The 27,824-nt window shown below is 42.9% G+C and overlaps 1 protein-coding gene across 4 annotated transcripts in view; it reads left to right on the forward strand.

The window, feature by feature from the left end:
* The window catches only part of DTNBP1 (dystrobrevin binding protein 1), a 293,153-nt gene that overhangs the window by 234,941 nt on the left and 30,388 nt on the right, over window positions 1-27,824 (forward strand). For all 4 annotated transcript variants that reach the window (XM_060402979.1, XM_060402981.1, NM_001126349.1 and 1 more), the window contains 1 exon segment: window positions 11,428-11,450. In XM_060402979.1, the coding sequence (XP_060258962.1) occupies window positions 11,428-11,450 (23 nt within the window).

The following is a 27,824-nucleotide window of genomic DNA, read 5'->3' on the forward strand; positions in this document are numbered from 1 at the left end:
TTAAGGAATATACATGTACTATTTTGAGAAACATAATTTTTTTGTTTTTTGTTAGCTGCAACACTTCCTGATGTATTTTGCAGAAACAGAGGACTGAAAAGATAACCTCTGATAAAAGTCCATGATCAAATAAGTTCCAGAAACACTTTACCCTGAATTTGCCTCATTTAACTTTGTAGTACATGTACATATAGTAATGCATTACACGTAGTACATGTCAGTGTATTAAGGGTTCTGAGAATTCTTATGATAGAGAAATAGGTTTGACTCACCGCTTCACAACTTACTTGCTTACAGAACCAGTTTGTGTGTAATGTATATTAAAATTCTGTGAGTTGGTATCCTATAGTATACCATTGAAAAAATTTTCCAAAACCCCAAATTAAACATCTGTGGTCCACAGGGAAGAGTCTCTTAGAAATAAACCTCTTTCCTCTTTAACAAGCAGCCCTATAAACTAAACTAGTGATTTTTCTTTTCTGGCTCTGGAGGAGATAACATATAATACAAGGGTTGGCTATATGATGTGAGGGCATTACAGTGTTCGCCCACTACATAGCTTCCCAGAAAATCTGGATCGGACAACTCGATGAGGCTGGAGAGAGCAGGGGACGGAAAGGTAAGGTCCCCTTCACCTCCAGCGCTGGTCGTGTCCATAGTGCACTGTTTCATCCCGCTCCCATCAGGGACTGGGACTGGGCGCGCAGCAGCTGTGGGAGTTGGGACAGAGGGTGAACTATTAGTACAGGAGCTCATGTAACTGCCTAAGGGCCAGGGTTAGGGCCAGGTCCATTTCTGACTGTTGCATTGGAACAAACAGAATCCATCCCAGGTGTCAGTGCATCTGTAGTTGAGAGTGGATATATGATATTTCATCATGTATTTGATAAGCATTCTCGGCACAGAGGATAAATTCCCGCCCTCTGTGAAAGGAGGAACGTGACCCATCCCAACAGTTATGAGGGTTACATGGCAGATTCTCAGTGTGGGCAGAGGGAAAGAGCTTTAGAACCCTCCTGGGGTGCATCCACCCTTGAAAAACATTTGAATAGGTGGTTTACCCTAAGTGGACTTCCCTGGTGGCTCAGTGGTAAAGAATCTGCCCACAGTGCATGAGACACAGCAGGAAGTGTGGGTTCAATACTGGGTTAGGAAGATCCCCTGGAGAAGGAAATGGCTACCACTCCGGTGTTCTCACCTGGAGAATCCCATGGACAGAGGAGCCTGGGGGACTTCAGTCCATGGTGTTGGACATGGCTGAGCATGTGCCTGCATTGCCCTAAGTGTTTCTGCATGGAAGGAGGATATCCTGCTTTAGCTGATTGTCTAATGAACATGACATATAAGCGACTGTATAGTTGTGGGGGGAAAATACCCATAAATAGCTTTTGTAATAACTCTTGTGCATATAAAGTGATATTAGTATGACTGATTGCTTTTATGGGCAGGAATAGACACCGCCTTGATCAGTAGTAAAACATCAGAGAGTGGATAAACCATGGCTGTAGGGAGAGACAAGTACTGGTACCAGTAGTAGTTGGGTCGTCAGATGGTTCAAAAGACGAGCTAGCCATTACAAGTGTAACTGCTGGATGCCTTGTGTAGGTTTTCATAACCAATAGGAAATATATTTTTCATCAAGTAAGAAGCATTAATGTTGACTATATGAGCCAAAATAACATAAGACCATTTCCATGGGTTTGTCTAAGCTAGCAGTGAGAGAAATGGACTTGAGATGTGAAAGTCAGCTTGCATTTGACTTCCCAGGTGGCTCAGATGGTAAAGAATCTGCCTGTAATGCAGGAGACCTGGGTTCGATCTCCTGGAGAAGAGAATGGCTACTCACTCCAGTATTCTTGCCTAGAGAATTCTGTGGACAGAGGAGCCTAGTGAGCTACAGTCCATGGAGTCGCAAAGAGTTGGACGTGACTGAGCGAGTAACCTTTGCATTTGTAGTCACGGATGTAGGGAGAAATAGACGGTAAATGTGCACATGATTTTTAAAAAATGATAATTTCAGACAATTGTATCGAAGAAAATAAAGCAGGGTTATATGACAACGGTAGGGAGGGAGGGCCCTTCCTGGAGGACACATGAGGACTGAGGCCTGAGTAAGGAGGCAAGCGCACGGGGATGGAGTGGACACCCTCCCCTGCAGAGTGGCAGCAGGTAAGGTTAGGAGAGTGAAGAAGAGGCGCTAAATGGAAAGGTAGAATTCAGACCTCCCTAAGTTTGTGATCTTTTCAGTACCACCATAATATTCCTTAGAATGATTGTTGAGATTCTTTCATAATAATTACATTAAAATCATACATAAGCTAGTGATCTAATTAAAATACTTTTTACTTCCAGAGTTCTAGATCCTTTGTTTTCCCCTTCAGTTTGTAGCATACCGTCAGAATTTCTCTGAAAACAGCTGCATCTTAAAGAACAGTGTGATTTTAGTAAGTTAGCTTAATTATAAATGACTCATAATTTTAACACAGCCTTCCATTGGACTTAAAATCTGCTGTGGGGCATACTGAACTCTAGAAGCATTTTTCACTAATTCATTTAGGCTTTGAAACTTAATTGTCATCCCTTATAAACTGTCTCTTGTGAGTGGGGGGCATGGCTTCGGTTGATATGATTTAGCGTCCAGGCATATTCTGAAAATGTCATTGTTCCTTTTGCTTTATGTATTAAAGCTAAAGCTAAGGAACTATGCTCTTCTTTGTGTTGATGTGGACTGTAGACTAAGTTTTGTTGCTGTTGTTTTTTAGTCCCTCAGTCCTGTCTGACTCTTTGCAGCTCCATGGACTGCAGCACACCAGGCTTCCCTGTCCATCACCAGCTCTGGAGCTTGCTCAAACTCATGTCCATTGAGTTGGTGATGCTATCCAACCTTCTCATCTTCTGTCATTCCCTTCTCCTCTTGCTTTCAATCTTCCCCAGCACCAGGGATTTTTCTGATGAGTTGGCTCTTGGCATCAAATGGCCAAAGTACGGAAGCTTCAGCATCAGTCCTTTCAATGAATATTCAGGGTTTATTTCCTTTAGGCTTGACTGGTTTGATCTCCTCAGTCCAAGGAACTCTCAAGAGTCTTCTCTAACACCACAGTTTACATGCATCAGTTCTTCAGCGCTCAGCCTTCTTTATGATCGAGCTCTCACATTCATACATGACTATTGAGAAAACCATAGCTTTGACTAGCTGGACTATTGTCAGCAAAGTAATGTGTCTGCTTTTTAAAACGCTGTATAGGTTAGTCAGCTTGTCTTCCAAGGAACAAGTGTCTTTTAATTTCATGGCTGCAGTCATCATCTGCAGAGATTTTGGAGCCCAAGAAAATAAAGTCTGTCACTGTTTCCATTGTTTCCCCATCTATTTGTCATGAAGTGATGGGACTGGATGCCATGATCTTAGTTTTTTTAATGTTGAGTTTTAAGCCAGCTCTTTCACTTTCCTCAAGAGGCTCTTTATTTATTTTTTTATTTTTATTTTTTCAAGAGGCTCTTTAGTTCCTCTTCACTTTCTGCCATAACGGTGGTGTCATCTGCATATCTGAGGTTATGTAGACTAAGTTTAGAAAAGAGGCTCTTTAGTTCCTCTTTGCTTTCTGCCATACGGGTGGTGTCATCTGCACATCTGAAATTATGCAGACTAAGTTTAGAAAAATCTTTAAGGCAAAGAATGATAGATTTGAGATGTTAATGGCATGTCTTTAGTAGTATTTGACCAGCTTAAATTCTAGAGAATAACCCACCAAACTCCTGAGCGTCAAGAAATGACTGTCCACTAGACAGGTCGTGATCATGGATATGCCTGTTCTTCCATTTCAGAGAGTTGAGGGGATTGTGCTGGGCAGACTTGCCACAGGCCTGGCTTTGCTGAGAATAGGACAAGGAGGAACCAGTGGCATTCTCCAAGGTGAAGGTGACTCTAGAACCAGAAGAGGAGGTCTGGTGGAGACGGGCAGGAAGGCAGTAACTAACTGGCCCCTGAGGTTCTGTGTGGAGGGTGGTTTGGGTGCTACATGGGAAATAGATGAGCAGAGTGTCCCCTCAGGCAGTGCTTTTATGTAAAGGGTCCTCCCCAGGTGGAAGAACATGGAACCAGACTGACTCTCCCCCTGACCCAGCCAAAAACCAGACACAATAAGTGAAATAACACTCATTGGGACACTTTACATTGGGCAGAGAGAAGTGATCCTTGATCAGTAGGAGACAAGCCCGGTGTTGGCTCCAGCATTCTGCCAGGAGTTTCCAGGCTGTGTACAGGAAGGAAAACCAGGTAGAGTCTGGCAGACCCTCTGAGTTGAAGAGTGGAGCTGAGTGTCTGGAATCCCAAGACTGCTGGAGTTTACAGGGCTCAGAACCAGAGAGCAGGAATACTGAGAATCTGCAGAGGGTTCCCCGGAAAGTTCAGCAGGGGACCGGTCATTCACATGAGCAGACGACCCAGGGAGGAGGAGGAGGAGGGGACCAGCACCCAGTAGGATTAGTTAGCAGTGCCCATCAGCCAGAGACTGAGAATTCCTGAGGAAATTCCTTGGGAAAGCTTCCTTCAACAGTTAGCCCTGACTGAGCCCCGTTCAAGACCTGCTTAACTAATCATAAAAGCAAGCATCAAAGAGATCAAGCTGTTTCCAAATAAATTAACCATATCCCGGCAAGAATGTTTCTAGAACTACAAAAATAGCTAGTAGTCAACAAGGTAGATCATTCTAACAGGTTGCTTGTGAATGGACAAGATGCACGACACACCAAAGTTCAACTGAGGTTGCCAGAGAAAGATGGTCTACAGGTTGTGTCATATTAAGACTTCCATGGAGATCAAATCCATGATGCACTTTAAATATTTAACCTGTATTTCTCTTCTTAACTCTTTAGGTAACTATGCCCATTGACAAATCAGTCCTTATTTACCTGGCCTCTTGAAGCTGTCTCTAACACTGGCATCCTAAGTTTTCTTCTCTACTGCCATTGTAGATGCTGTACTTCGGTTATTCTCTTGGGTTCTGTTATTGGTTATTGCTTCCTCTCATTCTGCGTAATAAAGATGTCTTATTCTGTAACCTACCCCCTCCGCAGGATCTGTGTAAGGAGCAAATGACAACAGGGCTTCTAAAAGTTTTGAGAAAATTACCTCAAGCACGTGGGCCAGCTCTTCTCACCCTTGAGAGAAAAAGTCTCTCAGTCATGTCCAACTCTTTGTGACCCCATGGACTGTACAGTCCATGGAATTCTCCAGGCCAGAATACTTGAGTGGGTAGCCTTTCCCTTCTCCGGCGATCATCCCAACCCAGGGATCGAACCCAGATCTCCTGCATTGTGGGCGGAGTCTTTACCATTTGAGCGACAAGGGAAGCCCAAGAACTTTATCCAACTTCTCAGCCACAAACTCACCAAGCCAGGAAGGGTATACATCTTCAGGACTGCAAAATGCTTAAAAGATTACAAAAGATTAGATAAGAGTAGATAGTAGCTGGTCTTTCAGGAGAGAAATCTTTAAGATCTTTCCTAGCCATCAGTCATAACAAAGGGACCCTCATCTACTGTGTTTAATGCGAAAAGTATTGCTGGTCAATTAAAAAAAAATGCCCCTAAATATTTTCAGATGTGGAAAAAAAGAGTTGATCTTGCACCTTACATTTTGAATGGTATTTTGCCATCTAGAATCATTGTGTTAGGTTTTTAACATGGGTTTGTCCTGGGGGAGCAGTTTAGTGTTTAAAGAAAGTATCCTTCCATCTCTGAGATGATTGTGTTTATGGAGACATTTATCCAGGGCTCCAGTCTGTTAAGTGTGCATCTGTGGGTCTGATTTAGTTGACTTCTATACATGCACGGATTTAATATACTTCTTGCAACATTCCATGGATTTATTTGTTAATATGATGCTTTTTTTTTTGTTTTTATTCTGCCCTCATAACTCAACCCCTGTGGATAAAATGATAAAATAGCAGCTTCACCCTTTGGAAATATTATTAGATTTTGAGTCTAGTGTTATTTGTTGAATGTTTTAGTTTCAGGGTTTGTCATGCTAAATTTTGTGATAGGATTTGCTGAACTGAGTAAAATTTAAAATATAGTAAAAACCTAAAAGGAGGTATTTCAATTCTTCCTACATAATTGATCTTCTGAAAATATTATTAAACTTTGGAAACGAAGAGACTCAGAGTTTTGAAATTGCAAAAGGCAAACAAGTTATCATATCAGATGAATTACTGCATGGCCAAGCTTTTATTTTTTGATAAAGAGTAAAATCCTCCCTAGTTAGAATAAGGGCTTTTTCTAAGAAGCAGGTGTGTTTAGTCCTTCTGCGGCCAAAGTCCTTGGTAACCTGGCCTGCTGAGTGTGTGTCATGTGTGACCCTGTGCACACGTGTGGTCAGGGCAGATGCCACATCACCTTTGCACTGCAGGATTTCGGCAGTGTGATTGCAGAGATGGCGTGTGTGCTGAGTCACTTCCGTTGTGTCTGACTCTTCGCGACCCTATGGTCTATAACCTGCCAGGCTCCTCTGTCCATGGGATTCTCCAGGCAAGAATACTGGAGTGGGTTGCCATGCCCTCCTCCAGGGGATCTTCCCGCCCCAGGGATCGAACCTGCATCTCTTACGTTTCCTGCATTGACAGGCGGGTTCTTTACCACTAGTGCCAACTGGGAAGCCCCATAAGGATGACACCTGTCTGGAAATCATGGTGTTACAAGGCAGTGTAGGAGGTGTTATAGCACTGACGGACGTGAGTCCCGTAGGAGGTGAGATAAGAGGAGACGGCCATGTGGGTGTGATGGATGTCTTCATGGAAAAGACTAACTTGGATACTGTTTTATATTGGTTATTACCATTAACCATTTCTGATAGAGTTTGGAGAGTGACCAGAACTTAAAACTCCTGCTCATCTGTGCCTTTTCACTTGGTGAGCCGAGAAGGTGACATTAATGGTCAAGAGCAAAGTTATCTGCGGTGTTCTCATCAGTGTTACCTGTCCTCCTCACTTACACTTTCCCTCAAGACTCAGTTCAGTCCTGGCTTCTCCAGGAAGCCTTTCCTCTTGGTCCTTGGTGTGTGAGTCATCCCCTCCTCTGTATTCCTAGAGAACCCTCAGCGTGGCTGGCATTAGCAGAGTGCTAATCTATGACACCAATTTCTGACTGTTGCTTTACTTCTGTATCCCTCACTAAATTTCCTTGAGGTGGTGGAGCGTATATAACCAACCCTAGCATTATTCCTACTGCTATTCCTAACATTATTGCTAGTGTCTAAGGCACAATACATTTTTTTGTTGTTGTTGAGTGAATGGTCAAACTCAGAGGTTACATTCAGTGTAAGAAAATGAGTATTTATCCAAGGCGTGACATTTATCATCATGACAGCAGTAGTGATGGACAGAAATGGATGGGTTCGGGACATGTTTTGAGATAGAGTTAACAGGTTGTATTGATGGATTGGATGTGGTGAAGGAGGGAGATGGATCTGCCAAAGCTTGAGGAGTGGTGACGGCCTGAGTGGAGGTGAGGGAGACTGGGAAGAACAGGCTGTTTTGCAAGTGTTGCTGGGACGCCTGCTTCACTTCCGAGCAGTACTCTCAGATGGGCAGTTGCATATGAGTCTAGAGCTCCAAGAAGAGATAAAGACAGGAAGTACAAATCGAGAGCCTGTGGATGGCGTTTAAGGCCATGGTGCTGGATGAATTGCCTTGTGAGAGCAAGTAAGTTAAGAAGGGGGCCAGGATTAAACTGGCAGAGCTCTGGCATCTTGTGGTCTAGAAGGGGCGGGGAAGTAGCAAAAGGAACTGGGAGAGGAGGAGAAAAACTCGAGAAAATGCTCTCAAGAAATCGCCAGCGGAGTCAATTGCTGCTGAGGGATTCGGATGAAAAGTGAGAGCGAACATCGCCTTTGACAGCAGGGTGGTTGTCGGTGGTCTCGCTGTGCAGAGCTGGGGTCTGGAAGCCAAGCTGGAGTGGGTTCAGGACTGAGTGGGAAGTGGGGGAACTAAGTCCATGAGTGGGTTACAGGGGTTGGGAGTCATGGCTCAACATCACCAGCCTTAGGTTCCAGCCTCCCAGATTATTTCATTATGTTCCAAATGGAACTCACACACTGCCCTCCAAAATCTGTTCCTCTTCCTGTTTTCTGCTGATGAATTCCCTTTGCTTCCAGTGATGCAGACAGGAACCCTCATGGTTATATATACTTCTCCCCAGGGGTCAACTGCCATGGTCTGTTGACTCTTCTCCCCAGCGTTTTCGAATTGGACCCCCTCCCTTCATTGCCCTGGAGGAGGAAATGGCAACCCACTCCAGTATTCTTGCGTGGAGAATCCCATGGACCAAGGAGCCTGGTGGGCTGCAGTTCATGGGGTCGCAAAGGAGCTGAATATGACTGAGCACGCTTTGTTGCTGGTGCCACTGCACTTGCTCTTTCCAGGCACTAGTTAGATCTTCTTCAAACTCCTCTAGCCATTTCTTGAGTGCTCCCTGCTTCATTCTCCGTGCTGTCAGTATGTCTATCCATCACAGCTAGAACATTCTTCCTGAAGCATGGCTTTGCTCGTGATATTCTCCCGCTAAAAATAAAAGCAGATCCTTTCAGCCTGGCACTCAGAAGCCTCTGCCTCTTCAACCTCGTCTCCCACTACTTTCTCTTCATTCAGCCTGCTGTCCTGATGGGCTTGCTCTTTCCTGAAGATAACCTGCATCATTCAGCTTCCACACCTTCACTTTGACCCTGACCGCCTTCCCTCCTTTCTCTTATACCTTCTGTATTGCTGGATGCTGTTGCCTCTGGCATTATGGAGTCTGCCCTAAAAATTACAACACTTCTTGCTTTTCTTTATCAGTCTTTAAACTTATAAAATTATTTCGTCATAGTGATCTTTACCTTAAATCACAGTCACCTGTACCACCCCAACCTCCACTGTCTTCTTGATTAAGGAATTGGGTACAGGACTCTCTTACTTTCTAAAAGAAAGTCACTTGGAAGTTTCTTGAATTGCCATGGGTCAGGATATTCTGTAAATAAGGGCCTAGAAAGAGGCACCCTGCTCACCTTTACTCTTTTCTTGTAGCAACTTCCCATTGTTTTGATGAGGCAGCCAGCAGGTTGGAAGGTGGGCGCAGTAACTCCAATGAAAGCTCTTAGGGCAATGACTCATTACTGGGCTTCCCTTGTGGCTCAGCTGGTAAAGAATCTGCCTGTAATGAGGGAGACCTGGGTTCGATCCTTGGGTTGCAAAGATCCCCTGGCGAAGGGAAAGGCTACCCACTCCAGTATTCTGGCCTGGAGAATTCCATGGACTGTGTAGTCCATGGGGTCACAAGGAGTCGGACGCTACTGAGCGACTTTCACTTCACTGACTCATTACTAACACAGACACTGGATTCTTGGCTCCATGGTTGTTATTTGGGGTAGCAGTAGGGAAGAGCAGTGTCTGTGAAATCGTTCTTCCCAGTTTCACCTTTTTTTAAAACAGGAGGTGCCTTTTTGAAATTTCACTGCTTCGTGTTCCAAAAGAAGGAAAGCAGAGGCTCTCTGAAGACTGTAATCAGAGAAAAGAGAATTAGTGTTCAGAATACTGAACTGAGGGACTTCCCTGGTGGTCCAGTGGCTAAGCCTCGGCATTTCTAATGCAGGGAGCCTAGGTTCAATCCCTGGTCAGGGAACTAGATTCCACAGGCCACTTCTAAGCGTTCCCATGCTGCAACTAAGATTGGCACAGGCAAATAAATATTAAAAAAAAAAAAAAAGAATACTGAGCCAGGTGTTCTGTCATCCTGTCCACCCCTTGGTGGCCATGAGGAGTGGCTCACACGAGGGCATCTGGAGGGATACGTGAAGGTGCCCCCTCAGGATGCTGTCTTCGGCACGTGCTGCCTTTCTCTTCAGCCTTTTCAGCATTCATCCCATTTGTTGTTGTTCAGTTGCTAAGTCACGTCCGACTCTTTTGCGACCCCATGAACTGTAGCCCACCAAACTCCTCTGTCCGTGGGGTTTCCCAGGCAAGAATATTGCAGTGGGTTGCCACTTCCTTCTCCAGGCATCTTCATCTCATTCAGTTCAGTTCAGTCGCTCAGTTGTGTCCGACTCTTGGCGACCCCATGAATCGCAGCACGCCAGGCCTCCCTGTCCATCACCATCTCCCGGAGTTCACTCAGACTCACGTCCATCGAGTCCGTGATGCCATCCAGCCATCTCATCCTCGGTCATCCCCTTCTCCTCCTGCCCCCAATCCCTCCCAGCATCAGCGTCTTTTCCAGTGAGTCAACTCTTCTCATGAGGTGGCCAAAGTACTGGAATGTAAAATAGGTTTCAGGAAGGTTTACTTTCTACCTAATCTTTTAAGAATGAAGCTGGGCTATTGGCCAAAGGGAGATGATTGCACCCTTATTAAAGACAGGATTGAAAGTAACTTTTTTATTCCTTAGTTAATGAACTCTGGCGCTGGAGTAATGTTATCATGAGTTAGTATTTTTAGGGAAAAAAAAAAAGGAGTGATACGACCACGTGATTTAAGAACCTCCACTCGGCTGTTTCAAGAACACTGGCTTTTCAGTGGGCAGCTTGCCAGTCCTTCCTGGCCAGCTGTTCATGGTAGTCAACTGTTTTGGAACATGAGCGGTATTGTAATTAGCAATGAGGAATTCTGATTTGAGAATCCAGAATAGCTCTAGATTTTGCAAATAAAAGACAAACATCTCATGTTTTAAGTGGGATAAGCCTTTACAAATAAATTTGCCTCCTCAAAATTACTTTTAATTAGTACTGATAGTGAGAAAAATATAATCATTAAATTATTAAGGAAAACCTGAAAAAAACTTGCTTTTGACTTCTTTGTCAAAAATGTTTTACGACTGTTCATCTATCTTCCTTGGCTGTACATCTCCCTAGGAGACTTTGTGTTTCAGCATTCCTAAGTGACACGAAATCACACACCAGAGTGTTTCCTGGAGGCTTGGCCCTTTTGTGACAGGATGGTCTGTGGACTTCAACCCTTTGATATATGATTTCCCCTTTCATTTAGAAAAGGAAATAACTGCTCCTCTTTTGAATGATTTTTAATTAAAGATTTTTTAAAAATCTATTATTTATCCATGAAAGGAAAAGTAAGTTGCTTTTATTAACTGGTAGTTAAATATATTAGATGGTTCATGGCTGGCATTAAAATGCTCTGTTTTTTTGTTTTGTTTAAGTGTTTCAGTGTTTTAATAGTTTAAATTTTGGTAGACCTTTTTTGAACCATTAGTAGAGTAATAGCAGAAAAACTGAAATAGTAGCTTTAGGCTAACTGTATTGGTAATTTCAAAGAGTAATGGACTCCATGTGAACATCCAGAAATACCACTCTCAGCAATTAAAGTACTTAATATTTTATTATAATCTAAGAGCAGTTTCCATTGGGAGTAGATTAATAAATGTATGTTTTCTTTGTTTTTCCTACAGGAAGGAACTTGAAACCTTCAAAGGTAATTTTGTGTTTAATTCTTCACTTTAAAGTAGATGAGAGTTAATTGATGTCAGATGTTTTCTCTTGATGATAATGAAAGAATGCATTCCGTTTTCTTTAAATCAGACAGTTTACATCAGAAAATGCAAGTTTGCTTAATACTGTTTTTGTCAATTTATTTAATCACGGTGGTTTTGATATCAGCTGTAACACATGTACCAAGTGAGAGTTTCTGCTAATGGCATCATAAATAGTATGTTAGGATGACATAATGCGGACTTAGAGGTTGTTGAGAATCATAGTTGGAGAAGATTCTGGTTTCTGTTGTGTAGAGAGAGTCTGGGCCTCACGGAGAGGTAATGGTGATAGGTGATAGAGGTGATAGAGGTGGCCTGCAGGCAACCCAGAGTCCCCTGAACCGCCTGCAAGGTTTTCAGTGCTGGTCCTGCTCAGCCACCGTCTTGTAACTTTGGATAAGTCTCTTTACCTTTTTCAAGTTTATCTATAAAATCGTAAGCTTTGCTGAGCTATATTCTGAGATACTAAAAGTGCCTAGCATTGCTTTTTAATTCTAGGGAACTTTTGCAAGTGAGTGTGAGAAATAATTCTTGGTCGTGCTGACTCTTGGAAACACTCATGAAAAATAGCGAAAACCACAGACTTTCAGAAGCTCAAAGCCTTTCCAGCTTGCCACTTTTCAATTACGCTTTAGAGGTTGAGTAGTGAAATTTCTATTCTCAGAGAATTTCAGTAACTGAGAAGACTCTGAATTGTTGTCTATTATGTTTCATTTATAAACTAGTATCGACTTTTTGAGTTACTGGTTAAAGATTTTCCAGAACATTATTTACAGTTGAATTGTTTATCTCTGTGATCTGTTTGGATGTTTTAGAGAAAACAACTAATACTTGAGATAAAAGGTATAAAGGCTTATTCCTGCTACATCTGTTATTAAACCATCTTGACTTGGCTGGGTTTCTGTTTGGCTGCAGTTATAGTGAATTATTTAGTTCACCAGTTTGTTGAGGGCCGTGTTAAATGATCATGATCTGATGTATTATCATGGTTGTCATTATTCTTAATCAATTTGTGAACCACACTCATGTACATTATTTTTCATCACTGGTTTAAAATAAGATTTGAAATCCCCATAAAGTGTTACTTTCTCTCTCCTCTTTTCTTTTAGTCTACTAGCATCTTCTTATACTGTATTGGGGGAAGAAAAAAAAATCAAGTTAATATTAAAAGACAGGCAGAGAGCCAGATTATGCAACATGTCAACTTTGCTTGCATCTCAGTACTGAGGCTTTTTTTTTTCATTTTGTATGACAGTATTCCAGAAAAAGAGGAGACCAGCAGTTTGCAAGAGGATAGACAGTGTTGTGTATACCTGATAGAATAATTCAATTCATGCAGAAATATCTTATTTTTACATATATCCCTAATTATGTACAGCATTGAACAGCACATCCAACCCACCCACAGGCCAGTTAAAGCTCTCAGTTAGAACAAACCCTAAATGGATTATTGTATCATATCTAGTTTTTTAAAGAACTAATATTCATTAAAAATTATTTCCTCTTGAATGTTTTGCTAATACTTCAAAAGCATGTGTAGCTTACAATAAAAAAATATAATTATTCTTCCAAGACATTACTGGAGAAGAGAATTCATTCAAAGATATAATAACTTGTTATTTTTTGAACATTGCTTTTGCCTTTGTTTTTCCTTTTTACATTTCAGGAAAACAGAAAGCATCACTTCCTCCAACTGTTTTATTCAAGTTGTAGTTATATTTAGAAGCTTTTTGCTAAGTTGGGGAAGGACTAACTTTTGGGGGCAAAATTAGTAACCCTCAAGGTTAGTAACATAGATCAGTGTGATCCACCAAGTTCTGGATTCTTCCTTCTGTACTCCATTGAGGTTAATGGGTTCATCTTTATCTTGCACTTGAGATATATCTAGCAAATCTCTACAGTATTATTGAAACAGTTCATTATCTGTTTTGTTTTTTTAATATTGGCAGCAGGAAAGGTCTTTTCTTTTCTCCCCAATATTGCCTTTCTTTAAACTCTTTAGTGTTAGTCACTTGAATATTATACAATATGAAAAGGGTAAGATCTTTAAAGTCTTAATTTTTTAATTTTCAGTGAGAAGGAACCCCATTATTATAACTACATGTAGAGTAAACAAATTGGGGTGCATGTATATTTTTACATTAGTTTTCTCCAGATATATGCCCAGGAATGGGATTGCTGGATCATATAGTAGTTCTATTTTATTTTTTTGAGGACCTAGTGGTTATACCAATTTACATTCCCACCAACAGTGGGGATCTTTTCTCCACACCTTCTCCATGATTTAATATGCAGTTTAATTAAATATCAGCATTTAATATGCAGTTTAATTAAATACCAGATAAAGTGATGAAACCTCCGTTTTAAGGAGGCTGTTTTTAAGAAAATTAAGTTGCCTGCTTTGGAAGACCTAATACAGGTAAATAGCTTTTTAAAAAATTACTGTAAAATGTTAAATTAGAAATTAGAAAAGACTTGGGGGAAAATAATAAAAATTCTTAAAGAGTCCATACACAAATTGTTTTTCACATCTTAAATTCCCGTTCTGCTTTTTAAAATAGGCTGGAAATTTTATCCAGTGCTGAATAGGTGGCTTATATGAGGATTTTTTTCAACCAGTGGACCTATACTCAAAGAACTCAGGAGAAAAGTATGGTTATATTCTAAGTTAAAGTGTCTGTATCCGTGTTTTTAAAAAGCCTCTGCTTTGGCTGCTCTGGGTCGTCACTGCCGTGCCCAGGCTGTCTGCAGGGGCAGCGAGTGAGGCCACCATCCAGTCGTCGTGCGCGGGCTTCTCATCGCGGCGGTTTCTCTGGGTGCAGAGCTTCGGCTCTAGGATGCTTGGGCTCAGCAGTCGCCCCACAGCCTGTGGGGTTTTCCCAGACCAGGGACCGAACCGATGTCCCCCGGCCCACCAGGGAAGCCCTTGCATGTGTGTGTGTGTTTAATGATTGCCTATGTTAACTGCTTTATTAAAAATTAAATGAGCAGCATGGGATCTAGTTGTGTTGTATAAGAGGACATCTACTGTAATCTCCTCTTTACTATAGCACTGCCCAGCCATGTCAGAAATGTGACTGACAGTGTGAAAACACGCCAGGGTGTAGTGGTTATCACTGTCACAGTGAGTGGGTCACCAGAGAATGTGGGGTGAGGCGGCTAAGACCAGCCTGAGGGAGTGTGATCCCACTTAAGGCTTTGTCCTGGGAAGCAAAGCCAATCAAGGATACAGGGCCAGTGAAAGTGAAGTCGCTCAGTCGTTTCCGACTCTTAGTGACCCCATGGACTGCAGCCCACCAGGCTCCTCCATCCATGGGATTTTCCAGGCAAGAGTACTGGAGTCGGGTGCCATTGCAGTAAAGCCAATGAAGGGTAAAAGGCCAGAGCACTCATCAAAACTGTCCAAGACAGCTCTGTGACAGGAAGGTCCAGAGAGGAGAAGGCTTAAAGGAGAAGTGGTCATCAGTGCCAGAAGTAACGTAGGAAGGTTGAGCAGAATGGGGAAATCCCACTGGAGTTGACAGTGAATAGATAAGTGGTGAAGGGAGACTCCAGAGTGCAAATCAGAAGCACGTGAGGCATTTAGGAAAGAAATGAAAAGGTCACTTGAGATCGAATCAGGGTCAAGGTCAGGGAAGAAGGTGAAGTTGAAGATGTTAAGGACTTGAGTAAGATCTAGAGAAGATGGAGAAAAAATACCCAGATAGGTTGTCCTTGGAGAGGATCCAAGGATATCTCTTTTTCTGAGACTTTAGAGAAGGAAAGGATGGCAGGTCATAGGGGAAAAAAATCTGTGGAAGGAAAGACTGTCTGAACTTGCAAGGCTAGGCTCAGAAGTAGAAATATAAACCAAAACAAATAATGCTTTGCTCAACACAAAGCTGGGAATTAAAGAGCATATACGATGGGTCAGCAGAGCACGGTAAATCTTGGGTGCTAATGAGATCATGACTAAAACGATTGGCCATGGAATTCAGGCCGGAAAGGAGAGGCCGGAAGAGACCAGTCAAATGAGCAAGATACGAGGTACCAGGGATGGTGTTCCCCTTAAAGATGGGAAGCACTTGGATAGTTGAGTATATGGTTGACCACGCTTCTTGTGGTCAAATAAAGAATTTCAGTTTGACATCGTTGAGATAGAGCAGTTCCCAGTGATGATCATGGCTAAATTTGAGTGAAAAAGAAGGCATAAAATGACGATGTCATCTGACTTGGGGAATTCTGAGGCCATTAGGAGTCGTGCTTATTTGGGTGACTCAGATATGAATTATCCATACCGGTGGCTCAGTAGCCACAGCAGGTCATGAATTTAGATGTGACAGATAGATGGAGAACTTGGGTAGAACATGTTGGGTTAATTCAAGAGTTAGCTTAACACGTAGGGCAAAACTCTTCTGCTGCCATTTGGCAATATTTAGGCAGTGGAGACCCAGGTTGGGTAATACCGCTGTCCTCTGTCCTCAAGGGGCTAAAGCACCGTGGCAAAGCTTCTAGGACAGAAAGGCAAATATATGATTTTAATACAATGACAAAAATATTAAAATAGAAATAAGCACACTATGGTGGGAGTAATCAATCTTTTAGAGAGAGGCACTCGAATGCTGACCTGGCAGAAACCGATAATAAGGACATTCCAGGAAGAGGAAAGAACAACTGCAAAGATGCAGGGACGTTTATCTTATTTCAAGAGCACAAGTTAAAATTTAACTTCTTGTTCAATGAGGAGACTACAGTTAGTTAGTGCTGAAGCATCTGGTGCGTGGGTACAGTAGTGAGGGGTGGCGTTGAGACGTGGGCAGGGCATACATGCCACACAGCTCGTATGTCACGCAGAGGAGCTTTGGCTTTTTCCTTTGGGCTAGTGGTCTCCGAAGAGGCCCATGAGTATGCAGAGTAATGTCAGTGGAGAAGAAAACTGGAACCCCTGTTTCTTTTTTTATGTCATCCTTTTATAATTCAATTTTTGTGCATATTCTATAATAAACTAGGACAGGTATTGATGTATATGTTAGTTCAGTTCAGTCGCTCAGTCGTGTCCAACTCTTTGCAACCCCATGAATCACAGCACGCCAGGCCTCCCTGTGCATAAATATACATATTTGAGGGTGCATGTTAAACGCTTTTGTTCATGGCAAGACTGCTCAGCAATCACTCTTGTAGCTAAGAGAGACAAGGTAGGGATGGGAGAACCAGAAGTTTCAATTTAGGGTAACAAGAGGCAGTCTGCATTATAGAGCAGGTTTTCTGGGATCATAGGTTTTCTGAAGACAGATTAAGAGCAGTCTAGAGCAAGAAGGGTTAGTTGAGAAACTGCTACATCTACTTGAATGAAGGCAGTGGTAGAATGGAGAGAAAGGCCCAGATTCAAGAATCAAGAATTTCATCACTCTTGTGAGAAGTCTAGGATGACTGGAATTCTGGCTAGGACATGTGGGTGGATTTTTCTTTTACCAGGAAATGTAATACGGGCAGAAGAGCAGATTTGGGAGGGAATCATAGTGGATTCTGTTGGTTTGGGAGGATGAGGTACAGCATCAGTTGATTAATAATAATAATTAATCAGTTTATTAATGCAAGCAAGTTCCCAGTAACCCCACAAAAGTGCAGTTTGATATCTGATAGAGAAATGCTTTTTAAAATGTTTTATTGAGATTTGACTTTCATATCACAAATTTCATTCATTTTTAAGTGTACAATTCAGTGAATCTTAGTAAATTTATAGAATTGTGCAGCCATCATCAGAATACAGTTTTAGAACATGTTCATCACCCATAACCGTTCCTTTCTGCCTCTCTGCATTCAGTACCCTTTTGTGTTCCCAGCCCCAGGCAGTCATTAATCAGTTTCTATCTCCATAGACTTTCCTTTTCTGGACCTTTCATACGAATGCAGTCATGCGATGTGTTGTATTTTTGCTTCTAGATTCTTTTAGTCATGTTAAATTTTTGGAGTTCATCCATGTTGTGCCATATATCAGTAGACGGTTCTTTTTATTGCTGAGTTAATGTCCCATTGTATGAATTTATTGCAGTTCGTTTATCCTTTCACTGGTTTATGGACATTTGGATTGTCTCCAGTTTGGAACTGTTGTGAATAGTGCTGCTATAGACTTTCATATGCAAGTCTGTGTGTAGACGTATCTTTTCATTTTTCTTGGATATAAAACTAAGACTGGAGTTTCTGGATCATATGATATGGTTGTGTTGTGTGTGTTAGTTGCTCAGTCATGTCAGATTCTTTGTGACCCCATGGTATGTAGCCTGCCAGGCTCCTCTGTCCATGGGGATTTTCCAGGCAAGAATACTGGAGTGGGTTGCCATGCCCTCCTCCAGGGGATCTTCCCAATCCAGGGATGGAACCCAGGTCTCTTGCACTGCAAGCAGATTCTTTACTGTCTTATCCACCAGGGAAGCCCTATGATAAGGTTATACTTTTTAAGAAACTGCCAAGCTGTTCTCTGCAGCGGTGGTACCAGCTACATTCCCACCAGCTGTCTAGGGGTTGTGGTTTCTCCTCACCCTTGTTAACACTTGATATCCTTGACTCTCGTGTCTAGCTCTGTGATCCATTTTGAGTCAGTTTTTGTGTCTGTGTAATGTAAAAGTCTAAGGTTTTTTTTGCTTTTGTTTTTCACATATATCCAGTTGTCTCTGAACTATTTTTTGAAAAGATTTTTCCCCCCATTCCATTGAACTGCTTTGGCACTGTCGCAGGAAACCAGTGGCCATAAATGTAAAGAAGAGTATATTTCTGGACTTTCAGTTTTGTTCCTTATTGTCAGTACCACATTGCCTGAATTATTGTAGCTTTTGTAATAAGTTTTGAAATCGAGAAGTATAAATCTTCGAACTTTGTTCTTTTACAAAATCATTTTGGCTATTTTAGGTCCTTTGCATTTCTGTGTAAATTTTGGGATCATTTTGTCTGTTTCTACCAAAGGGGAAAAAAAAAAGCAGCCTGCTGGGATTTTGATAGGGATTGTTTTGAATTTCTAGTTCAGTTAGGGGAGAATCAGTCTCTTCATAATATTGTGTCTTCCAATCCATGAACATGGATGCATCTTCATGTGTTTGTAGCTTTGATTTTCCTGAGCTGTGTTCTGTTATTTTCAATGTGCAAAGTCTCACTTCTTTTGTTAAGTTTACTCATAAATATTTTATTCTTGCTGAGTGAATTCAGTCTTGAGCATAGTAAATCTGAGATGTCATTACAGATGGAAGTGTCCAGTGGGTTGCTGGACGTCAGGAGAGAGACGTGAGCTGGAATTGGGAGCAGCCTGACCCGGGTGGGGGTGGGGAGCCTTGGGTCTGGGTGCAGTTGCTCGGTGAGACCAGGCAGAGGAAAACAAAGGAGAGGGGGGTAGAAGTCTAGGAAGCGCTAGAATTCACCTGACGGGCTTAAGAAGAGAGCTAGCGCCCCTCGTCGGGGGCAGGGTACAGTCAGCTGCGGAGGTGGGGATGCGTGTCTCGGGGTGTGTCTCAGGGAGCGCCAAGCAGTGCCACGTTGTTACGGAGAGGACAGAAGGGAAGATGGTCTGAGAAGGGGCATGTGGTCTGTCAACTAAAGTTCACCGGTGACGGTCCTGGGAGCGATTTCAGCAGCACGGAGGTTCCCATGTGGGCTGGGAGGGGAACCCAGCTGGCGGAGGACAGGGGGCCAGGGGGAGGTTCTGTCGCATTCCCCGTGTGACCCAGGTGCCTGGCACGTTGGTACTGACTAAACATTTGAGTGAATGGGGGAGTAGAGCGGGGCTTTCGAAATCACAGGCTTAGAGGAGAGAAGAGAGGAGAGGCTGGAGGGGAGGAGGGTTTATTGATTTCTGAGAAACTTGAGTGCCTTTGTGTGAAAGGGGGGAGAAAAGAGGCTGCAGACGGGGAGGGGCTGAGGGCACAGAGTGGCTGACAGTGAAGCTGTGGTGCAGAGGACCACGGCGAGGGGGCTCAGAGCACACGACTTCGAAACAGGAAGAGACTGTCGACAAGTATCTGTAACTATTGGAATTGTGAGGATTTGAGATACTTATTAAAAATACATAGCACCTTCCAAGCTACCAGTGAGTGTGGCTGAATTTGAAGGAACCTTTAGGCTAAAGCTGTGCTGAAAGTGAATTGGGGGGAGTTTAAAGATACCTTTGTGTTGGGAGGCAAGCTGTATTCTTCGCCTTTATCTTAATGCTTGCGGAGCACTGGGTCTCTTCTCTCGTCTGGTATGTTGTCACTAAGGCGTCTTTGTGCCTCTGTGACGGACTCAGACGGGTTTAGTCTGTTTTCAGCCTCTCCCCTACCTTCTGAGCAGCACTTGGTATGGCCCCAGATCCGTGCATACATCTTTGCACACCAGAGCCCTGAGAGCTTGCATTTGGCTTTTACAGAGGCAGTAGATTCTGATACATGTCTGCCGAAGTCATCAGCAGAAAACTAACAGGCTTAATAGAATTTCTTTGGAAAAACCTGCTTCTGGCTCCAGCCTCACTTCCTTTGTTCTACTCCCAGAAGATGCACAGCAGGGGAGCTGCCTGGTAAACTGGAGGTTTCACTTGACCAGCCTGAGCTTCTGCTCAGTTCTACTTGCTCAGTGCCCACATCCATGTCATCTCCAGGATTCACCGAAAATAGTCAGAGGAATCCCTGTAGGTGGAACTTTACTTTATGCTTTTTTCCTTCACTGCTTTCCTTTAAAATGTTTACCTCCATGCTTGGGTACATCGCAGTGTTTGCGTGGTGTGCCAGTGATTCATCACTAAAAAGCAGAAATAAAATTTCAACTCGATTGGAACCTCTAACCAGTAACATGTTAATGAAAGCATTATTTGTTTCTTTATATTACAAAGAAGTGATAGTCACTATAAATTAATACTTAAAACAAGTGGAAAATGTTTCCTGGCAATCTGGGACTTTGCTCTTATAATTTTGTGTCTTAGCCCCATCGGGTGAAATTCACCAGTCATCTTTATGAGGCAGCACCTTTATAATTGAAAGATAAATATAAAATGCCAGGCATTGGAGTAATGAGTCCATTTCTGACATACAGCTCCGTAAAACCAACTCAGCTTCTCTCGCTGCTGGTATGTGCATTTCCCAAGAAGTGGCTACTGTAGTTAAACATGTGAGCCATAGCCAACACGATGTGAAGTTAAAGTTCCTTGCATGCCGCTGCGTTGGGCTCAACTAAAATGGCTGATTTTCCAAATGGGTTTGGGAAAGGTAATAATGCTTCATACAGATTAAAACCTGTATGTTATTTTCCTAATTTTACAGAACTTTGGTGTTTCTTGTCATGTGTTGGTAATGGTTTTGTGATATTTTATTTTAATAAATAGCACATGTAAGGATATTAAACTTGTGGAATTTACTGCAAAAATTATACCTTAAAAATTAACTGGTAGCTTTTTTCTTTCAGTTGAGTAATTTGTTATTCTACCCATGGAGATTACTGAAGAATAATTTTTAATAATTATTGCATTTTTAAAAACTCCATATTATGCCTCTAAGGTGGCACGTGTTATGGCATATTATATATCATTCCCTGTCAGATGGATCCCACTTGTTTCTAAAGGGAAAAAAAATGAAAGAAATACATGTCGTCTGAGCTTTTCCTTACTTTATTGTGATTTTTCTGTTCCTGAGATTACATGTTAAAGTTGAACTTGAATTAAAAGGTAACTTGCTTCTCCCTTTCCTAAGTCTATCTTGCGTGTAGTGTGGCAGACTCTTTAAGCTCAGGGTAGACACATTAATCAAAGCAAAATCATAGCTCAGAAATTCATTCTAACGCTGTTGCATTCATGAAACTCTAACCCGAGGTGTTCCTGCATTCTCGGTCATTATTTGTTAAGTGTTCAGGGATAAACTGGTAAGAATAGAGTGAGAAACTTAGGGCTTATTTTTTTAAGTATTTATCAGTAATATATGATAAATGACACTTTCTCCTCTTCCTTCAGTTACACTGTCTTAACATGGTGGTTGTGAGTAAATATTTGAATGTAGATATAATCTGATATTAATTTTTTTTAAATTCTTTAAGAAATTACTCCCTGAAAATCTTGACTTCTTGGTGAATATTGGCTAGATCTTTTTTTTTTTAATCTGCTTCCTTTTTTTCCACATGTCAATATGTGTTAGTGTATTAAAAAGATGATTTATATTATGTAGTATTTTAGTAAAGTTAGTATCTATATCCTACGGTACAGAAATATTCATATCCTGCCTGTCGATTTTGTCTCTAAGTCAGTTTATTTTTAAGACCTAGTTGATTCTTTATTCTAGTAACTGTCATAAGATGTTACACTGTGGCATGACCTAGAACTCTCAAAGATGACATTTTATATTGAAGAAGATTGTAATTCTAACAGCTTAGGTAGATATTAAACTGCAAAAAAGTAGAGCCTTGATCAGGGTTGTGGTGCTTAAATGTTACCTTTCTGCGCTTTCTTATAATGAGTATATAGCACTCTTCTGTAAACAATGATTATAGCAATAGAGTCTTTTTAGAAATGGATCAGGACAACTTTCCGTTGTATATCATGTGTGTTTGGTATCGTGAATAAATACAGCTGTTCTGTTTCATTACCTTTTTGCTGGAACACTGTATAAAGTTGACAGCAAAAATTATACCTTTCAGAAAAACTAGATTCCAGTAAAACTAAACTCCAGCACCACGAAAGAAGAGGTAAGTGAAGATTTTACCTGTCAGGCTCAAAAAGAGAGTTTATCTGTTGAATTCACATGAAGCCTTATGATTTTCTCTTAGTTTTTTGAAGGTTCATGCTGGAAAATAACCTAAAGGGCCTTGTAGCTCTGCTGTTTAAACTGTTTGGGCAGGTGATGGAGTTAGCACTTTCTCAGAAGACTGGTCCATAGTTAATGATTTTTATGGATTGCCAGGGCCAATCAAGTGGCTGGCTGAGCCCTACAGGAGAGCCATCTAGTCACCGAGAAAAGTCAGCCGTGGCTTTCCTTGGAGAGATGTGCTCATGCCATAAACAGAAATAGATGCTGGTGAACTGTTTTGTTCATGCTTCTGGCCACTTTCAGGTGGGATTTCAGTGCGCTTAATGGTCTTGAGTGAGGATGTTACATACTAAGGATATCAAATTGTTGACATATGTATTACAGATATTTAAAATCTCAGCTTGGTTATTTGCCTTTTAATTTTGTTTGCTTTTTTCTTACACATGGAAGTTTCATATTTCTATGTATTCAGACAGGTATTTTAAAATGACATCCTCCATTGTTTTTATGCCTAAACAGATCTCTCCCAGTCCAAAGAAATAAATATTAATTTGTAATCTCTTCTGGTTTTTATTCTAGCTTAATTATCATTTGCTGATTTTACTCTAACAAATCTGGAACTTATATTGACATATAGCGTGAAGTAAGCATCAGTTTTTTGCCGTAGAAGTAATTAATTTTTCTAGTAGGATGAAATCATCCTTTGCAGTCCTCAGCTTCTTATTGCCAAATTTTGTTGGCTACACTTTAAAATTTTTATTTGTTGATTTTCGGTTGTGTTGGGTCTTCATTGCTGCATGGATTTCTTTCTCATTGCAGCGCGCAGGGGCTACTCTCTAGTTGCAGTGAGCAGGCGTCTCATCGCGCTGGCTTTTCTTGCTGCTGAGCACAGGCTCCAGGGCACACAGCTTTAAGTAGCTGCGGCTCCCAGCAGTTGCAGTGCATGAGCTTAGATGCTCTGTGGCATGTGGAATCTTCCTGGACCAGGGAGCGAACCTGTGTCTCCTGCATTGGCAGGCGGACTCTTTACCACTGAGCCAGTGGACCTTTCTCTGGCACTTTCTCCCTCTTTCTTTCTGCATCATCTGCTGAATCATTCCAGCACTTACTTTGAACTGTAAACTGCTTATTTAGTATTGGAGTATATAGCCAATTAACAATGTCGTGGTAGCTTCAGGTGAACAACAGAGGGACTCAGCCATAAATATACGTGTATTCGTTCTCTCCCAAATCCCTCTCCCATGCAGGCTGGCATGTAACATTGAGCAGAGTTCAGTGTGTGCTGTACAAATAAAGAGGTCCTTGTTGGTTATCCATTTTAAAATATAGCACTACATACATGACGTTCCCAAAGTCCCTAACTGTCCCTTCACCCAGGCAACCACAAGTTTATTTTCTAAGTCTGTGAGTCTCTGTTTTGTAAGTTCATTTGTATAATTTCTTCTTAGATCCCACATATAAGGGATGTCATACAGTGTTTCCTGTTCTGTCTGACTTCACTTCGCTCAGTATAACACCCTCGAGGTCCATCCACGTTGCTGCAAATGGCATTATTTCATTCTTTTTAATGGCTGAGTAATATTCCTTTATGTATGTTACCACGTCTTCTTTATCCTCCCCTCTGTCAGTGGGCATTTAGGCTGCTTCCGTGTCCCGGCTGCTGTAAACGGTCCCGCGCTTACTCTGATGGTCCCCGGGCTTCACTCTTACTTTTCCGTCTCCTTTGCCTCATTGTCCTGCCTCCCCCACCCACCCAGGTGGGAAGAACCTCTGGGCTGCATCCTCGGGCTTTTCACTCACCATTCTGTGGTCTCATCTGTTCCAAGGCTTTAAATACCATCTGATGCTCATGACTCCCTGATGAGATGGCTCCTGACCTGCCTCTCCCCTAAATTCTAGACTGGAATAGCCAACTACCAGCTCAGATCTCTATAGCTGTGCCTACAGGAACCCTCAACCCAGCACAGCAGAGCCTGGTCTCCACACCCATCCTTCCACCTTCCTGGCCGCTCTGTCATCCCAGTGACACCCCCGTTCATTCTTCCTGGGGCTCTGACCACAACAAACACACGACCGAAAAATAAGATGCTGCTTATCTCGCACTTGCTCTCTCACCTCACATCCGATTCTTCAATAAATCCAAACAGCCCAAACTGGATCCCAGATCTGACCGGATCTTCCTATCTCTACCAGCAGGTCCAGGCTGCCTCAGTCCTGTGTAGAAGCTCCAGTGGCATCCTCGCCCAGTCCCTGCCACTCCTGTCTCCCTCCCTCCCCACCCAGTATCGCCTTCTTGCCCCAGATCCCCTGCAGCCTCTCATCGCACTGACAACAGTGCCCTTCTCTCTGCTCTCTCAGCCCGCTGTTTGTCCCCACCCCTGACCTCACCTCCTCCCGCTCTTTCCCGGCTCCTCTGTCCAGCCCCGCCGGCCACCCTCTCTTCCTCCCGGGGGCCCAGCACGCCCCCTGTGCCTGGGGCTTCTCCTGAGGCCTCTGCCTGCTCTGCTCCTCCTCCAGACAGAGTCCCGGCTCCCTCCTTCCCTCTACCTTCTCAAAGGTATCCGTGTTTTCAGTTGTGCATTCTTCTCTCTCTCCCTTTACCTGGCTTTCTTTTATGACATACCTTTCTTTTCTTTCTCTTCCATGGAAACCTGATATATACTTACCTGGCTCTTCTCTGCTGCACACCGTGCGCGGAGACACAGACTGACCCAGGACTCGGCGAGTGTTCACTGGCTCGATGGAGTCCCAGGGCAGCATCCTGTCCCCTTGCCTTCTGGCTTGGATTCCTTTTAACTCTGTCTTCTAAACACTGCGGAGCCATCTAACTAGCTATCTAAAAATTCAGATATTCAGATAAAATTCCCATCAGTCACATCATGAGACCTGGAAGTGGCTCCTGATTCTTCCAGTACCACTTCCTAGCTTTAGTCATGAGAGCGTCACAGTCACAGACTTTGTCACACCCACATATCGGCTCTACCGCTTCTGACTTTCTTTCTCTAAGTCAATTCGTTTTAAAGAGAGATTTTAAAATACACTTCTTAGGGAATTCCCTGGCAGTCCAGGGGTTAGGACTCAGCACTTTCACTGCCAGGGGCCAGGGTTTTCGAGCCCTGATCAAGGAACTAAGATCCCACAAGCCATGTGGCACAGCCAAAAACAGAAACTTTTTTAGTAAAATACTCTTCTTACCATAAATGGAAAACGAGTATCACTTGACACAAACAGAAACTGCGCAAGTAAATACGTAACTGTTAAAAGACTTCTGCCACCACAGATTATTCTGCATGCACTATTCTGGAAAACTGAGCTTCAGGATTAAGTGCAGGCTCTTTAACGGAGTCAATAAAATTCTTCCCAAAAGCCGATGCTTGCCTCTCCGTCACTGTTTGTTTGTTTGTTTGTTTGTTTTTGGTACTGAAAACTTTGAGGATGTATTATTACTTGCTGGTTTATCTTGAACCAGACAGTTTTTTGAAAAGTTTTTCTCACTGATCTGTTAAGAAAGAAAAAAGAAAACAGCACTTCAAAAAGAAACGCTGTCACACTGAAAGCAGTTTTGCCGAGAGGCAAACCTTGATGGCCAAGCGTTTCCCGCCGTCCTGCCCCGGGTCCTCTTGGCAGGAGCATCTCTTCACTGCTACTTTTGCCAGTTCCACCGTTTGCATGTTTGTGAGACCAACATGAAAATGCCAGTCCCAGCCGGAAAACAGCAACGTGGAATCCAGGAGGAGCTCTCCTGTGGGCTCTTGCCCACACGCGTGACTTTGGAGAGTGGCGGCCGCTTTGTAGGGTGAGCAGACTCCGGGTTTCCCTTTCATTCTTTCGATCTTCTCGTATTCAGTCTTCTCACATTTCCCATGCAGCGTCAGTAATTACTGTGAGAGGCTGCTGTATTCTATCTAAAGAGCAAGTGCATTTTCTCACAACTAGGGTAAGAAAGCTTATATTACAGTGTCTGCCCCCTTTTCTTTTCTCTCTCTCTTTTTTTACAAATTTCACACTGGAAAAGCCCAAAGAAGTGTTAGAGTCCATTAAGGTCAGATGGAGCTATGCCTCTAAATCGCTAATTTGGTTGGTGTAGAGTCAAGGGTGAAGATATTACTGTTTTCTAGAGTAAAATGGTTCTGTTAGATTGGCAAAATTTTGTGCTTTGTATTAGGGGAGAACACATAGCGGAAAACTGTGTTTGTAGAATAAACCAGTTTTAAATGATGTGTTCAGAAAAATGAGTCCTTAGAGCCCCATGGTGGAGAGCCCCCGACTGAGATCAGAACCCCGCCCCCTTTCTGGGCTGCTGCTTGGATTAGGAGAGAAACATTAGAAGGTGTCGCCGCTAACTGGCAAACGGAATTGCATGTTCTCATGCCCAAGTGTCTCCTTAGAGTGGCTGCTCTCCTCCTGCTCCCTGACATGCATCTTTTGAGCATTTGGGTGGAATGCTTGCTGAGGGCCATGCTCTCTATGCTAGAGGATGCTTATTTCTGTGCTCATTGGAGAGCGCGACTGGGCTTCCCCCGTAGCGCAGGGGTAAAGAACCTGCCTAGTGCAGGAGACACAGGTTCGATCCCTGGGTCAGGAAGATCCCCTGAAGAAGGCAATGGCAACCCACTCCCAATATTCTTGCCTGGAGAATCCCATGGACAGAGGAGCCTGGCGGGCTGCAGTCCAGGGGTTTGCAAAGAGTTGGACACAACTGAGCATTGATACGTTGGAGAGCATGACAGTGGATTCACTTCTAATAATTTTTGGTGAAAGCACTATGCTCCGAGCAGAGTGAGATCCACAGTATGAGACACCCCATGTTGTACGAGTGATGTATCTGCATCTTCCCTCGGGTTTTGGGACCTGGACACCTGCCTCCCCTCACCTACTTAACTTGCTCTGTCTCAGGGGCCTTGGGTTCCCCCACACAACCCCTCAGGGCTGGAAGTGATGCTGGTTTCCTTAGTGAACACCCGTGCTTGTTGTTCTTGCCATCTGCTCTTTGCATACCTGGGATGTGCCCACCAAGGAAGAGCCCGCCAGTGCTGGCATCCCCCGCCACTGATGCAGCGCCTGGCACCCACCAGGCCCTCGGCCCGTGCTCGCAGGAGGGAGGGAAGGGGACAGCCATCCATTTATGCACCATCTCTGTCTTCTCTAACTCTGTTTTTGTGATGAGGCAGTCTGCGTGGGTTCTGCCTTGGAGTGTGTGGTCAGATTCTGGAGAACGGTGGGCTTCTCCTGAGACAAGCTCACTTTGAAGTGCTTAACCACGTGGGTTTGTCATCTTTCTGTTGTGAAGACATTTTTAGCAATAGCGACAGACTCTCTCTTATGCTTTAGAATAAGGCTGAGAGCTTGCATTAACTGTGTAGAGGAGAAGAAACTGTTTACAGAGTGACTGTTCTTTCACTTTTAAGAATTTTTCAAAGTTGACTTTTTTTGGATGAGTGTTTTTGTGATTTCTGTTTTCATTTCTTTTGGGTGAACTATCTAGGACGGGGATCGCTTTCTCATGGTCAGTATATGTTTACTTTTTAAAAAACTGCCACACTCTTTTGAAAGTGGCTCTTCTGTTTTTCAATCCCACCATCAAAT

The sequence above is a fragment of the Ovis aries genome, chromosome 20, assembly GCF_016772045.2.
Source record: "Ovis aries strain OAR_USU_Benz2616 breed Rambouillet chromosome 20, ARS-UI_Ramb_v3.0, whole genome shotgun sequence".
Lineage (NCBI taxonomy): Eukaryota > Metazoa > Chordata > Mammalia > Artiodactyla > Bovidae > Ovis > Ovis aries.